The 16,033-nt window shown below is 39.0% G+C and overlaps 1 protein-coding gene across 2 annotated transcripts in view; it reads right to left on the bottom strand.

Moving 5' to 3' along the window:
- Nucleotides 1–15,771, bottom strand: part of LOC134210844 (uncharacterized) — a 202,648-nt gene extending 186,877 nt beyond the window's left edge. Inside the window, exons 1-2 of one of the 2 annotated variants that reach the window (XM_062687195.1) lie at nucleotides 15,299–15,771; nucleotides 13,841–14,633 (exon numbers count right to left, since the gene is read on the bottom strand). In XM_062687195.1, coding sequence (XP_062543179.1) covers nucleotides 13,841–14,041 — 201 coding nt within the window. In that variant the 5' untranslated portion in view covers nucleotides 14,042–14,633; nucleotides 15,299–15,771. Of the gene's footprint in view, nucleotides 1–13,840 lie in introns of both variants that reach the window. The other variant, XM_062687194.1, reaches the window with a different exon arrangement.
- Between the last annotated feature and the right edge of the window lie 262 nt (nucleotides 15,772–16,033).

Here is a 16,033-nt window from a genome sequence, read left to right as displayed (position 1 = left end):
CTTGGGTACACTTGAATCAGGATCACATCAACCGAAGCTGCAAAATTTTCCAAAAACTTTCGATGGAAAACAGTATCGCAGTTTCTCGGCACACCATTACGGATCATTTCCATGGATTAAGTATAGTGTAAGTATAAAGTGTTCTTCTTTCCATGCCGACTGTTTTCAGTTGAAATCGAACTCCGAGATCAACGCGAATGTTTTATTTCTACCGGTTATAACAAATGAACAAAAAAACTACTGGATGGTTTGCGAACACACAAACCATCCTCATTTCATAAGAAGTGCAACAAAAGATTTGTTAATCACAAACAGACAAGCAAATCTGTTGCAGAGCTCGTATTTGAGAAAAAATATCAGCAGGATACAGAGATTTCGAATTATGTGAAAAAGCTTTTTGAAATAATTCTTTGTTTGGGGAGATATGGTCTTCCTTTAAGAGGACATAAGGAAAATGAAGTATCTAGCAATAGAAGAAATTTTCTGGAATTCTGCCAACATTGTTTGCTAAAATATGATGAACAATTCAGTAAGCACTTTGATCGAAAAACAAATTACACTAGCCCTAAGATTCAAAAAGAAGTGATAAACTTGGCGGCACCTGAAATCTAAAATAAAAAGGTACGTGACAAAATTCCAGCGGAGAGAGTATACAACGTTATAGTTGACGGGGCAAGAAGTTCTGAGGAGGAGCAAATGGCGGTAGTTCTACGATATTCTGACGGTCACTGCAACAAGCAGAGTTTCATTTGTTTCTTCGACTGCTCTTTTTCGAGAAATGCTTCTAGCTTATCAGAGGCTATTCAGTAGCTATTGAGCTGGCTGTTCGTACATCATGTATGATAGCACAGTCATACGATGGAGCATCAGTAATAAGTGGCGAGCACAACGGTGTGTAGAAAGTGATTAGGGATTTACATCCTGTGAAAGTGATTAGGGATTTACATCCCGATACAAAAATTGCCGTTGCCTAATTGAGAGTTTTGATTCAGTAAGACCCGCCTGGTTGTTCCGGAAGAAGAAAGTCAACATATTTGTCAGGAAGATGAAGAGTGGCAGACGATCTGTGTATGTGGCAAGCAATTAAGTAAGCCGTACATAACGATGGCACCATCAACGACACGAAGGTAACATTTGATTTTGGCAACATAACTTGAATGCAAAATGAATTTTCCATGACAAAATGCGTCAAAAATCTATATAATAAAAATGAAATGGTCTGTGTTCGTATCCGCATAACTCGAAAACGGCTGGATGGATTTTCATCATTCCTTCAGCAGAAACATTCACCATAGTTTCCGACGGGTTTATATGATATTTCCTCATGTGAAAGTGACGAGTTAAGTTGAGTAAATCATGAAAAACTAAAATTAAGATTCGCATCGATATTTCGCATGGGCAGTTCACAACGCCTACTATGCAGGACAACGTCTGCCGGGTCGACTAGTAATTTTATAATTTTAGATTATGTAACGTTTGGCACGAGGTTACGAAATTATGAAAATTACGCAAAAAGCTGCAGGCTGCAGGCTACTGAAAAAGATTTCATATAAAAATAAAAAAACCTTTCAAAATAAGTACTTTCGATTATGCTACGAGGAAGGAAAATCCTTCACCCAGCTGAGACCACCCAATTCAATGAAGGCTCAAACAAAGAGCGAAGAAGACCCTGCCCCGTTATTTACCCACTTTAGTCGACCAGTTCCGTTGTATCTATCGAAATAAAAAAGAAGCAGTCCAAAAATCCGTTTCCACCGTTATTTTTCCATTAACATACATATAGAACTCGTACACACTTCAGTCATAGAGGCTTTATCTTCGTCATCGTCGCCACTGACTGATGTTTCGGATGAATTCGCTCTTGCAAGTCCAAGGAAACAAAAAACAGTGTTTCCCTTGCTTCCCGGAGAAACACTTTAGCACCTCGAGAAGGGAAAGAATCACCCTCACCACCACGACACATGTGTGTTGCTCGTTTTGCAGCCAACATAAATATAAGGCGTGGGGCTGATGAAATCAACAATGAGGAATATTACTGCTTGTAAGCAGGGTAGTTGTTCCATTTGAAACTTTACTCACTCCGGTCATTTGGTTTGCTTTGAAAAAAATAATTTTTGGTTATTTAACTTGAAAAGAATTTTAGTTTAAAATTAAAAAAACATAAAAAAAAACAAAAAAAAGGGAAAAGGCACAGGCTACAGTGAGCCAATTACAGAGAGAGTATACTTTTGAACACGGCGTCTAACATTTTGCCGCGTATTCTTTGCGCTATTATTCCGTTTTCAGTAGAATTCAAACGACGAACTATTAGGCGAAATTGTAGAAAAACCTTCGCACAAGAAGTCGGCTTCTGGCATGAGTTATTGACAAACTACTAAGCGATCGAACTCAGATTACTAAATGATCGTAAACACCTCATTGGAATCGTTTGCAGAGCAGTAGTGAAAGCTTTTGCCCCACTGAAGAGGAAGACGACGAGGACTGGTCTAACCATTAACTCTAGCAAGACAAAGTACTTTAATACGGTTAGATACAGAGGTTGACCCAGTGGTGTTGGCGCTGAGGTAGGGCTTGATGGGGATCTATTTGAAATTGTTAAAGAATTTGTTTGATAATGACGTTTTCCGTGAAGTGCGAAGACGTATTGCTGCTGCGAATGAGCGCTTTATATGTTATTAGTAAAGAGTCCATTTCCCGGCTCTTTTTTGTCTCGAGATTCGAAATAGAAAATGTCGCTTATGCCGGAAAATCCAGGGAATCCGGGATTTTTTTACAATATTTTTTATTGTTTTTCATTTTAAATATATTTAATTGATAAATAAATAAAATTATGGGAATTTCCAATTAAAGCATATTACTTACAAATTTCTTCAGTTTGTTAACAAAAGACGTTATGTTGTTATTGAAAAGACGTTATGTATGAATATCATTTTTTTATAGGGGAAATGTTCTGGTTTCCATTTCACTCAACTTATATTCATCTCATCGGAAAACAAAGAAATACAGCACAAATTTCGTCATTCACATGCTCAATGCTGAAAAAAAACTCTAAAATGAGAAACAAATCAAATTCAATTTTCTTGGTTTTTCATAAGATGAACATAGGACCTATGAGGTGAAGTCCAGGAGCGGTAACCCTACTTGAAAAATGGTTTCATACTGTAACTCAATCGTCAATGCGGCTGCTTATCTATATACATAAAAATTGATTTCTGTCTGTCTGAACCTTGTGGAATCCGAAACTACTGAACCGATCGGCGTGAAAATTTGTATGCTGAGGATTTTGAGGCCGGGGAAGGTTCTTAAGATGGTTCAAGACCGCTCCCTCTTTTGGAAAGGAGGGCTTCCATACAAATGAAACAGAAATTTCTGCATAACTCGAGAACTAAACAGAGAATAAATTAATTTTAGGCGAAACGAAGTTCGTCGGGTCTGCTAGTATTACATATCCTTAAAAATGTACGTTTTTTTGAGGATCGGCTATTTTTGATCTCAACAGGAGTCCATATCCCACGTGGATAGATTTTGATGAGTTTTCGGAACTACCTACTCCCAGCGTGGACAATTTCTCATATAAAAATAAAAAAAATGTTTGGAACGAGTACATTCCTCGTACTCTTCTTCCCCATCTCTCTAAATTATCCACATATGAACAGTATCTCACATAACATATCTACATAACTACATAGTGGAGAGCACCCGTCTAGCGCACTGAGAGGTATGGGTTCGATTCCCACCGATAGGCAGTAGATATTTTTGCATATTTCATAAATATTCTCCTCAAAACACATGCTTTCGGTCCTCAATTTCGTTTTCCAAATGTTGTAGAGGACTTTGGAATAAGAAAAGAAAAAAAAAGTGAGCAACACAGTTTCACCTACACCTCGTAAGGTAACATAAGAGAGAGCATCTGTGCATGTAGGTTGCTGTATGCGACGTTTAGCATGTACAGAGCCTAATTTGTCACGTCGGATGACAAAAGAAGTGCGTGAAGTTGGCTTACAGAGCTTCTTAAAACGGTAGAAGGTTTTGTCAAGGAAGGCAAATATTAATAAAACTTTATGCTTTGCAAGGAAGTATATTTCCAAGCCAATTTATTTTTGGACTTGTATTGTTTGGACAGACGGGTGCGAGTTTGAGCTTGAAAATACAGAAAAATGGCAAAACTCGTTTTTTTTTTCTAAATTGAGCGAATACGACAAAAATTTACTCAAGCAATAGCTAAGCTGGGAGGCGGATCTCTCATAGTGTGGGGATGTTTTCTTGCAAATGAGATAGTACCACATAGTAATATTAACAGAATTTATGGTAAAACAATTGGGGATACCAAAGGAAGCTTCTTGTGGGCTTCGTGGCCATGCGGATAACAGTGTCGGTCGTCTAAGCGTATTTGCGTGCTGTGGAATGTGGGTTCGATTCCCGCCATGGTAAGAAAACACTTTTTGTAAAGCGGAAAATTCTCAAATGTTCCACTAGGTGTTGTATGAATGTACTGTCTTGTCTAATGCTAGATGTTAAGCACAAAACAGCTCTATAATAAATACATAATAAATACAGCTCTTTGGCATTCGATGTTATTTATTATGGTTTTCTTATGGCAATAGGCTTGCTCTCCAGTTTTGATAAAGCATTTACCTCGCTTGAATTTTGATCCATCTTCAAGCTGTTTCCAAAACCTTTTGTGACAGGTTATTAATTCCGAATACTATGAACTTTTAATATAAATTTATTATGGCAGTCCATGCTTTGATTAAACCTGCCTGGGAAATACTATTAAAACTCCTTGATGTTTGTTTTATTTGTCATGATGAAATACTTCTCAAAGTCGTTTTGTTACTATATAAGGTACTTTCGGCTTTAGATCAGATCAATTGGCATTTATGCTTGCTACATTAAGAGTCTCATAAAATACAAACTCTGCAGCTCTGAAAAAAAATCAGAACCAAAAAAGTGGGAAAGTGAAGACTAGTAATAAGAGCTGAATCCTTCATTATTGCAAAAAAAATAGCTCTTAAACATCACAACGCTGCTTGCTTACTCATAATATGCATGCTGACAAATTTCCAAGTTTATAAATCACATTAACATCGAAATATTCATTTCCGAAATCACGAGGGGGCAAACTTTAAAGAATAAAAGATAGAGGAAAAACACGGTGCGTAAACCCGTTCCAGTCACTATAAAAGTTTCACTTTTCCACTTTTCCAACAGTGGCACGGAAACGTTTTATTTTATGTGTCCGACTAATAAAGCGCCGTACTAGTTGAGTACTTCATGTGTTACTTACGTGTATTAAATGATCAATTTGAATTCTATCCAAATTCCATCCATGCCCTGTGTTTTTCTTTCGTTTGGTAAACATGAACTGTCAAATTCACTTTAGTTATGATCACCATATATGTCGAAAAATTACCATTCAGCATTTATAACAGTCATTCGAGCCTTCATACATGCCATATCTAAGAATTATGATTTTATTGCTAATTACATCGAAGCAAAGCAATGTGAATAAATGGATGGCGAGAAATCGTCTCGGATACCATCGCCATATTTTTTTTCACTACACATTAGCAGAGAATTTGTAACGAAATATCTATTAGTACTGCATTACATTTATGATTTTATATGACATTTTATAAACAAATCAGCTGCAAATAATAAAACAATTAAATAATACGCAATTAACAGATAAGTGCAAATTTAACAACAATTTGTTTTCGAAAAATAATATTTAAAACGGGGTTTGCTGAGAGCGCATCAGTTATATCGGAATTTCGCATTATATGACACAATAAATCTCATTTGGCACCAAAAATTGAAGCATCATATATCAAATTTGCTTTGATTATTTTTCTCGATGATTATAAATATTTCATTTCAATATTTGATTATGGCATTTTATGGTTTCATGTACAATAAACTTTAATTTATTTTGTTGAGACTGAACGTATTTTATTATTTCATGTGAATGTTTGCATAAAGCTAGATCTAGAGATTTCCGCAGGCATCAAGATTAAGTGGCTTAGAAAAGGTTGCAAATGAGGCCAACTGTCTTTTATAATGGTTTACAAATAGATTACGAAAGGTTTTTGGTGCCGAATTCGTATTCATGTTTTGTCATATTCTGATCTTGAAACCCGTCTTGCATTTACCCTTCAAAACCATTTCAAGAGTGGGTCAACTAAGCAGATACTACTCTCCATGAGGTTTTGGTGTTAGCGATAAAGAATAAAATGCCTTGACTATGGTTTTATTGTTGTAGGATTCAAATACTCTTGTAGTAAACCATAAATCTTAAAATGTTACTTGGGAGATAGGTATCATAGAACAAACTGCAAATTTCAAAGTAGGCTCTTTGTTTATCAACCCTCAACAAACGGCACTCCTGTATATCCAAGGCGAAAGTAAGAGTCAGCAAAGCATGCTGCTCTGTCTTATGCGCGTTGTTCAGTAAAGCTTGACTTCCGCTAGGTTCGCTAGCGTTTCAAAATCCTGGAAGGACCACATTTTGCGGCAATTATGCCAATATGTTATGTGTGTTAAGTTTCAGTCAGTACGACCCCTGGTCGTAGACGGTGATCCCGTCTCTTATACTGGCGAATAAGAACTAGGAGTCGACCACCCTAAACTCGCTTTCTAAGGAAATTTTGCACAATTTCTAAGAAAGTTTGCCAAAACGGTTGATAGCATCACTGAAGAATCACGGTGCTCATGCAAAGTATTGATAATTTCCCTAAGAATTTGCTTTAATTTTGAATTTATCTTCTGTTCGCTTTATTATTTCCTAGCCCTATATAACATGATCACAGAAACATGTCAAAAAACACACACAAAAATTAGATAACGCGCACATTAGTAGTTACAAGCTACACTGGACTCTCTATGAGTCGATGTTCTAAGACTCAATATCGATTCGTAGAAAGAAATGATGCCATACGTCTTCAAAACGTCTAGAAGCTCAGATCATTTAACCTATCTGGCGGTGTAGTTTGTCAAACATTTGGTTAGGCGTAGAATTTTTTTTACGTTTGTTTCTTAAAGATTTTTTCCGCTTTTTTTCAAAATTTCGACGGAAAACCTTTTGAATTTCATTAGAAAAACCTGATGAACTTTTCCCGAAAATTCTATGAGCTTCTCCAACATATTCATAAGAAAATTATTTTCGGATTTTCCATGGCAACTACTTTTAAGTTTTAAGAAATTCAATGGAAATTATAAAAAAAAGAGGAAGGGTCGTTTGGCCGAAAATCATTTGACGGAAAGCCATTTGGCCAAATAATACGTTAAGTCGAACAACATCAAGCCGAATGTTTGGATGAAACGGTTCTACAACGGGAAACAGTTTGGCCAAAAATTTCATTTGGCCAAAGCGGCATACGACGGAGTTGGTAATTTGGCCGTAGAAGCATTATTCCCTACCACGTCGTTTTGCTGAAATGGTCGTTTGGCCGAAAGGTTATACAGCCAAAAATGTCGTTTGGCTAAAATGGTTGTTTGACAGAAATGGCAAAATGTCATTTGGTCCAACGGCCAAATGCTGATTACTAAACGGGTTGTATGTTCTCGAACACCCACCTGTTTGGTCAAATAACATTTTCACCTAAATGGCTTTTCTGCCAAACGACCAAACGATTTTTCGGCCAAATGGTCAGTCAGATGAACAACATTTTTGGCCGTGTCCATTTCGGCTAAATAAAATTGTTGGCTACATGGGTTTTTCCCCAAAGATTTGTTCGACCAAATGACATATTTCGGCCAAATGGTCCTACCTGTCGACTAATCGAAAGTCATTCGGCGAAAAGCCATTCGAATGCCACTTGGTTGAATAACACGTTAGGCCGAAGGTAATCTATCCAAATTACATTACGCCGAAATTAACGCTTGTCCGAAACGGTTTTAGGGCAGAAATGGTTTGACCGAATATAACAACGGCACCTCATTCATATTAACGGGGTTCACTTTTCAATTTGAACTTTTGGTTACTCTATGAGCATCAAACATGATATGTGCGATATGTGTGATATGTGCCATCACAAATATTGCCATCCGCTTGCTTTCAAATCGACTTCTAAAAAAACATTCTTCATGTCTGCCGTGTCCTAACGGAACTATCAATTCTATACTTTCGCCTCTAATTCTATCATGAACATGTACGTCTAAGTTTGGAAGATGATATTAGCATTTCCATATCATCAAACATGATGTTTCATTATTTTTGCTCGATCCCACGTGCTAAATGGGGTTTAAACACTTTTTAATTTGAACGATGTTCAAACCAACGGGGTTCAAATTAGAAACGGTCAGATTGAGGGATATTCGTCCGAATTGATAATTTGACCGAGAAGTTGTTTGCCCTAACAGTTCATTTGGCCGAAATGGTCGTTTGACCGAAAAAGTCATTTGACCGAATAGATCATGCCGTTTGGTAGAAATCGTCGTTTGGCAGAAAGAGCCATTTGGCCCGAAAATGTCTCGCAGCCATTCCGACCAAACGGCATTTTCTTCCGAATGACATATTCGGCTAAATGGTGTTTATGGAAAAATGACCAATTCAGCAGAACGACACTTTCGGTCGAATGACCATCTTGTCCAAATTACTCTTTCTGCCACACGACCATTACAGCCAATTGAGCTATTGACCGTTTTTTTTTTTTAACCAAAGGAACTGTTCGACCAAATGACATTTTCGGTAAAATGGGCTTCAGCTAAATGGTTTGTTTGCAAACGACATATTAGGCCAAACAACGTCCAGCCTTACCAACAAACAATATTAGCAATATAAGCTAAAGAGGACTATTTTTGATCATGTTTCTTGATTACAACGGGTTTAAAATGAATAAATCCTACAAATTCATCAGAGGAAGATTCGACTGTATTTTCATTATTTGTTACATTTAGAAATGTGTTCACTATAGTTATTGTATCTTACATATTCATTATATCCATTATATAACTGAAAAGATCATATAACTTGTATGCGTTTTGCCCCTTTTCAATCTTCTTCGTCTGTGAAAACTGTTTCGGTTCCAATCGTTTTCTAAGGCAGATGACAGAACTATTACAAAAAAAAACACTTGTAAGGACGTGGCCGGGTGTGTGGAGAAAATCTGGTCCACTTAATTGAAGATTGTGGCAAAATCTACAATGACAGTGGATATGTTCATCTCTACAACTCCATCTACGATTTGTGCAAGGGTTCTATTCTATAAGTGCTTTATTCACCTCCAATGTTTTTTTTTTCTTTCTACCAAAAGACTCTTCTCCGTTCAAAAATTCTATTTCTACGAGTATTTTCTTTTGGATTTCAACGGGAAATCCTTTAAAATTTACACTCGAAGTTTTCTAACGAGAAATTGTATTGAAGGATCAATGTATTTCCACGAAAAAAAAATCTCTGGGGTGCTAACGTGATGTTCTAGGGTTCAATTAGAAAAATCTAAGGATATTCCACTGACTCTTTGAAATTTCCACGGAAAATTCTGCGGACTTCTTCAAATTTGAATCAACGTGGATAATTATGGACCACTGTTGGTACCACTGTTCAACGAAATTGGGTTGGTATTGTGCGCATGCTTATTGAACTAGATTGGGTACACATCGATGTAGAGAACATTGAAAATGCCTTGGTTGATCTGGTAGATAACTTGGGTAGAGCTATGGAGTACCTTGAATATCTCGTATTCAAGAAAGATGAATTTGCAGTGTGCGCATATGCTTATTGAACCAGATTGGGTACATATCAATATTAAGGACACTGCAAAAGCCTTGGTTGAACTAGCAAATACCGTGGGCCGAAGTCTAGAACGTTTTGGAGAACCTTGAGCACTTTGTATTCCTGAAAATTGATCACTGTCTCAACGATCAGGATGACTAAGCTTGATAGAGTGCATATAGTTGTCAAACGGATATAGGATCCAAACATTTCAGATTCATTTGAATTCTCTCAGAAGAGAAATATTTCCAAGTTTTGGATATCTGGGTCTTGGGAGTATAGTCAAACTTGACCTCCGATATTTTTTCCCTGTGAACCGACATCCTAATGAACATTTTTTGGTGAAGAAAGTGGGAACCTTCACAGCCAATCTAATACGCTGGGCATATATAACCCATCCGTCCTGAAAGAGTTAAGGCATTGTTTTAATATTGAACTTAAAAAAATGTTGTCATAAATGGTTGTCTTCTAAATATTAAAGTTTAGACAACAAACTTTAGATTTCTTCGTAACTTATGAAAATGTTTCATTCGGCATACAATATTTCTGATACAGAGTTAATATTGTTTTGACAAATCCTGTCTTTTTCCCAAATTTTACACTTGTTTGTCGCAGATTGAGTTTTAGGTCCAACTGGTTTAACGCAGATAATAATTGAAGTTGCGCGCAAATGTTGTGCCTTTGATTCCAAAATAACATCATAACAAACCAACAAATGTTTTTGATGTTTTAATCCAAATTCCATTAGGCCGAAACTAACGCGCGAAAATGGTTTGACCGAAAATAACATTTGACCGAATGTGACAAGTACCGTGGACCCCCGATAATATTAACGGGGTTCACTTTTTAATTTTAATTTGAGCTTCTGGTTATACTATGAGCATCAAACAAACAAACAAATGGCTCCCGCGTTGCTGTTTTGTTTTGTTTTGGCATATTTGGCCGAGTCGGTAATTTGTCCGAGAAGTTGTTTGCCCTAACAGTTAATTTGGCCGAAATGGTCGTTTAACCGCTCGGCAGAAAGCGCAATTTGGCCCGAAAATGTCTTTTCTCGCTCAACGGCATTTTCTGCCAAATGACCTATTCGGCTAAACGGCTTTAATGACAAAATGGTCGATTCAGTAGAACGACACTTTCGGACCCTTTCTGCAACACGACCATTACAGCCAATTGAGCTATTGGCTGTTTATTTTCCAGCCAAAGGAACTGTTCGACCAAATGACATTTTCGGCTTCAACCAAATGGTTTGTTTGGTCAAACGACATGCTACGCAAAACAATTTTCTGCTTTAACAACAAACAATTTTAGCTATATAAGCTATAGAGAACTATTTTCGGTCATATAAGCGCTTTATTCAACTCCACAGCCATGTTTCTTGATTACAGCGGATATAAAATGAATCAGTGGCGTAGCCAGAAAATATTGCCTTGGGGGTGGATTTCTTGGGTTTTCTGAACATTTTCTTTGGAAAAAAAATCACTTCTAAAAATGTTGTCTCTGGGGTGGTTTTATGTCAAAAACCATCCCCGTGGCTACGCCACTGAAAATCCGACAAATTCAGCAGAGGAAGTTTCGGCTGTAATTGCATTATTTTTTATATTGTTCATGTGTTCACTATAATTATTATAGACCAAAAAATCATTATTTCGCAAATGTTGTGCCTTTGATTTTGGCCAGCAATATACAGTCAAACCTCCATGAGTCGATATTGAAGGGACCATCGACTCATGGAAATATCGATATGTGGAATAGGAAATCTATAGAAAGCTGTTTGAAGGGACCATCACAGTAACCCAGAAAACATTTTTTAATATGGCATATTTTGATTCCATGAGTCGATATCGAGTCATAGAACATCGACTCATGGAGGTTTGACTGTAACATCATAACAAACCAACCAATGCTCTTGATGTTTTACTCCAAAGGTGATGTTCACCTCTTTTGAAATGATTAGTTCGTAGTTTATAGAAGTTGATTGTATTGTTTTAGCGCATTGTCATTGACTTCCAGATTCGGGCATATATTTTTCATGAATCACAAAACAGTAAAACTGTTTTGTAGCTATGGTTCCAGAATTTCAAAACTTCCTAAATATTAATTGTTATTTGGCTTCTTGAAGTCATTCACTTTTTTTTCGGGATTTCAAAAAATATTTCCCTGAATGTCCCGGGATTGACTTTCTAACCCTAAGCGCCAGGTATGGGTCTAACGACGTTGAACCAGGAAGGAGATCAAAGTGAAAAGATTCGCATTGCTGATCACCCTAAAATTTGATCTAGATCGGCCATTTTAAAAGTTATGAAGATACTTCCTTGATATCAATGAAAAGCAAAGCGATAAATCAGTATTTATAAAGGAAAAAAAAAATCAAATATAGACTTCAAAATTATTTGCCAATATTTATATGTAATTGAATTATTTTGTCGAATGGTTCTTAGTTTTAAAATATCAAAGTTAGACTACTTGAAACTCTTCAGAAGATTTGAAGAAAATGTTCAAATCTGCTTCACTGACCAGAAGCATTAGGGCATACTAGTCTCATCCGACAATTGACCTTTCGCGTCATGAATTGTATTTCGTTTTATTATCTCAGTCGATTCTTTGACTTATTTAAGGTCAACTTTCTCAAAGAATCCATATTTTTTTACGCCCCTAAGTATTTTTTAAATTTAAAACAAAAAGTGCTGTTTTTTTTTTAAATTGATCCGATTTTGAACGAACATTGGGTGAATTTTTCAGGCCGGTTCACACGTGCAGCACTTATTCGGTTTATGTTTTTGATTTTAAAAATAGTTAGAGGCTTCAAAAAATATGGGTTCTTTGGGAAAGTTGACCTTAAATAAGCCAAAGAATCGATTGAGCGATTAAAAAATTTTGACCGGAAAGGTCAATTAACAAATTCAATAGCCGATCATGACATTTTTACAAACCGGAGGCAGACAGAACGCCTATGAGTTGGCATTTAGCAAAGAACAACGCACCACGCATCCACCTCTTCTCTTTCCAGTGTGAACAAATTGTGGAGGCGCGTTATACATCGCAGGTTTGTATCGTGTTGAAATCCAGCCTCGCAAAATCTCGAAGTGTTTCATCCAAATGTGAAACAATTGCTTTTTTTTGTTTCCCAATATTTCAACCTACATTGTTTCAAATTTTGTTACATCAAGCTCAAACACAATAAACGTGTGGGAAAATCTGAATGGCATTTCCCCGGAGGGCTTGGTGGACTGTCTTTCTCTGGCAGGTTTCCATTTCCATTGAATTTTTCGGTGAATAGTTACCATGGAAATTCTGCACGGCAGAAGGTTTCCCATAGACAATAAGTTATTAGTTGGCCACAACTCCTGCTGTTTTCTTCGTAGTATCTAATTCATTTCAGAAATGTGTGTCGATAAAAGAGTAAGAAACCAAAAGTTCCAATACGCAGAAGAAATCGTTTCCAGGGAATTATCTCGTAACTTTCCAATCGAAAAGTTTAATTTTTTTCTGGTATCAAACATTATGAAAGTTAGGGCACAGAGATTTGCGAATTCTGCCACAGAAGAAATTTTCATTTCTTTTCTCCTAGCAGAGCAAGCAATCATCCATGTATTAGTGTGTAAAGTCGCGATTTATCCTCCTACTCATTAGGTGTAATCCACTTTCCCTCACACGGTGCCCCCCCCCCCCAACTGTTTCTCGCTGAAGTTTGTTTGTTGGGAGAAACCCAGAGAGTGTTGGTGATGTTGGTTTATCTGTCTGCCAAAGGAGCATTGCTTTTGCACCATCGAAAGAGCGAATCGAACGAAGGTCCTTGTCACAGACTCTCAGAAACTCAAACACACTTTCCTGGCGCACACACAAACACATGTTCCAGAAGGACTCTCACTCGCACGCTCTCCTGATTTAGAATCTTGATAGATCTGAATTTTATTATTATATAATTGATGAATGAGATGTGTTTTCTTCTACTATTTTTTGCACTGACACTGAATTGTGCGGTGATTTGTTCGCTATGATTTTTTTCCCCCCGTGATGGATTTGAATCGCAGGGGTTCGATGGTGATTCCTGGGGAATTTTCCGCAAGAAATCCGTCGACGAGTTATGATTTGAGGGAAATTGCTATATCATGCGGAAAGTGTAGGTACCTGGAGATCCGGTGCTGAGTTGGGTTGCGCCAGATCGCACGCTGACAACCACGGATTTATCCGTGATAGTGCTTCCGTATTGTCTTCCTCAAATTTGCCCAACTTGCTACCTTGACTGGCACTGCTCTGTTGACTGGTGCCTCGCCGAGCCCCCGAAATAAACGCAAGCGCCATCACGACCAGCCCGGGTCCTGGCCGCATATTGACCTCGGGTTCGGCGGCGCTAGCATGGTGCAGGCCCGCTTGAGACGCACTTGCGACTCTTGATGACCTCGGGGCTCGGGCTCATGGCCCCATCATCTCAGTTTTCTAACGTCCTTGCGTATGCTTCTTAGTGGTGTCGCTGCACTGCTGCAACGGGACACGGTATTCTGGAGTAGCTCGCTGTAGCACTGTATCTCAACACTGGCACTGCTCGTCGTCGTGGAACACTTGCGGCCATCTTGATCGCACACTCTATTACTGCTGCTGTTGCTCGGTTTTTCGACACTAGACACTCGCGACCGAAATAGGCCCGTTGGCCGGAAGAATTCCTTCGAATGGGACGCGAACCGTGAATCTGGGACGGCTACTGGCAACGTTCCGTCAAACTTTTCACTCATCCGCGGCTACGGCAACGCGCTGCAGGATGCCGATCCCTGCTTCTCGATGATGGCCCCAAACGGCATTACAGAGTACACTGTAGCGAGATGGCGCGGCGAGCAAAACCCTTTGCGTGCGCAATCAATCGATATCACAACTCATGCGTACTACGAGGTCACTGATTAAAACGCCACTTCACTCCTGCTGGATTCTCCAGATGGCACTTTCCTGCTCTTCGAATTCGCTCGCAAAATCCCACTCACTACTCGATTCTCTGCTCTATTTTGGAAAATTCCTTCACAGAGGTGGTGACTCACTCTCGTCTTCGTCTTCCTTGGGACACTCACTGCTTTTCCTAGGCGTTCGCGAGAAATTCATTAACATCTACGACCACGGAATACCAGCACTTTTCTCTTCGCGTGTTGTTTTTCCACCCACCGCCCGCAATTTTCCTCACCAATCACTTAGCCATTCAAGGCACACATGCTCTTTACTCTGCCGTGCTGCCAAATACCACCACAATCAAATCGAGAATCACTTGGCCAACTTTTGCTCTTGTACGGAGATTCTCAATTGAACACCGAGTAGCCTACATTTTCCAAAAAACCATCAACCAGGCCATCCTTGGTAGGAAGCCCCACCAGACGACAAACTCAGAAAGGAATTTATTATAAACACACCGAGAGTGAGAGATGTTCACGAGAGAACAGCATCAGCACCAGCGCCAGGAACAATACCAAGAACACGCACTTCTTTGCTACACTAGACGAAGAAGAAGCAGGCAGCCACCACCAGGAGAGAATCCCTTGACGAAAAAAAAAAATCGGAACACCAAATCTTTTTCGCCTTGGCTCAAAACCGTTCCCCACAAATTACCAAAACCTCAAATCTCTGTCCACAGAATTCCGACCTATGTCCCTTCAGACTCGTACCACTTCATGAACCTGCGAGCTGCTCAAGTTTCTGTAGACAGGACTTTCACTCTAATCCCAACTCGTTCTTCACTTCACAGTCCAGCAGTCTAAAGTACACCGTGAAAATGCACACCAAAAGTCTTCTGCAAGGCAGACAGAAACCGTCCCAAACCAATTCAATTCACAAGAAAATCAACTGAAATTCCGGTCCAGCACTTTTCCACTAGTGGTGTGGCTTTCGGGAGCTTTGCAGGAAGAAAGAAATGCTGCTGCCGCTGATGGTGATGATGGTGTCACGCACCACCCACACTCCACAACTGCCGCCTGACCAAATCAGTCCGGATCTGCTGCTGCTGCTGCGGCTGACGGGGTTCCTCTGTCGTCTTGGTCTTGGCAGTCACCGTCGTCGTCGTCGTCGTTGTTGCTGCTGCTGCCGCTGCGGTCCGCATTCCTTTATCGGTGTACACTCACTGAACGTCTGCTCCCGAACCGAGCGAGGCTTTTCCCCAAAAAACGCAACAGCAGAAGCACACATCCTGTGCGATGCGAGCTGGCCGGAGCTCACTCTCGTTCGCTCATTTTCTTTGCTCTCTCTTGAATTTTCCATAATGTCACCCCAACGACGATGACGACGACGACGGCGACGTGACGACATGCGATCCACAAAACTCTGACTCTCCCATTCAGTAGATTTCAT

This window comes from Armigeres subalbatus, chromosome 2 (genome assembly GCF_024139115.2).
Source record: "Armigeres subalbatus isolate Guangzhou_Male chromosome 2, GZ_Asu_2, whole genome shotgun sequence".
Taxonomy (NCBI): Eukaryota; Metazoa; Arthropoda; class Insecta; order Diptera; family Culicidae; genus Armigeres; species Armigeres subalbatus.
Note: the sequence above shows the minus strand (reverse complement) of the source record. Positions and strands in the feature narration are given on the sequence as shown.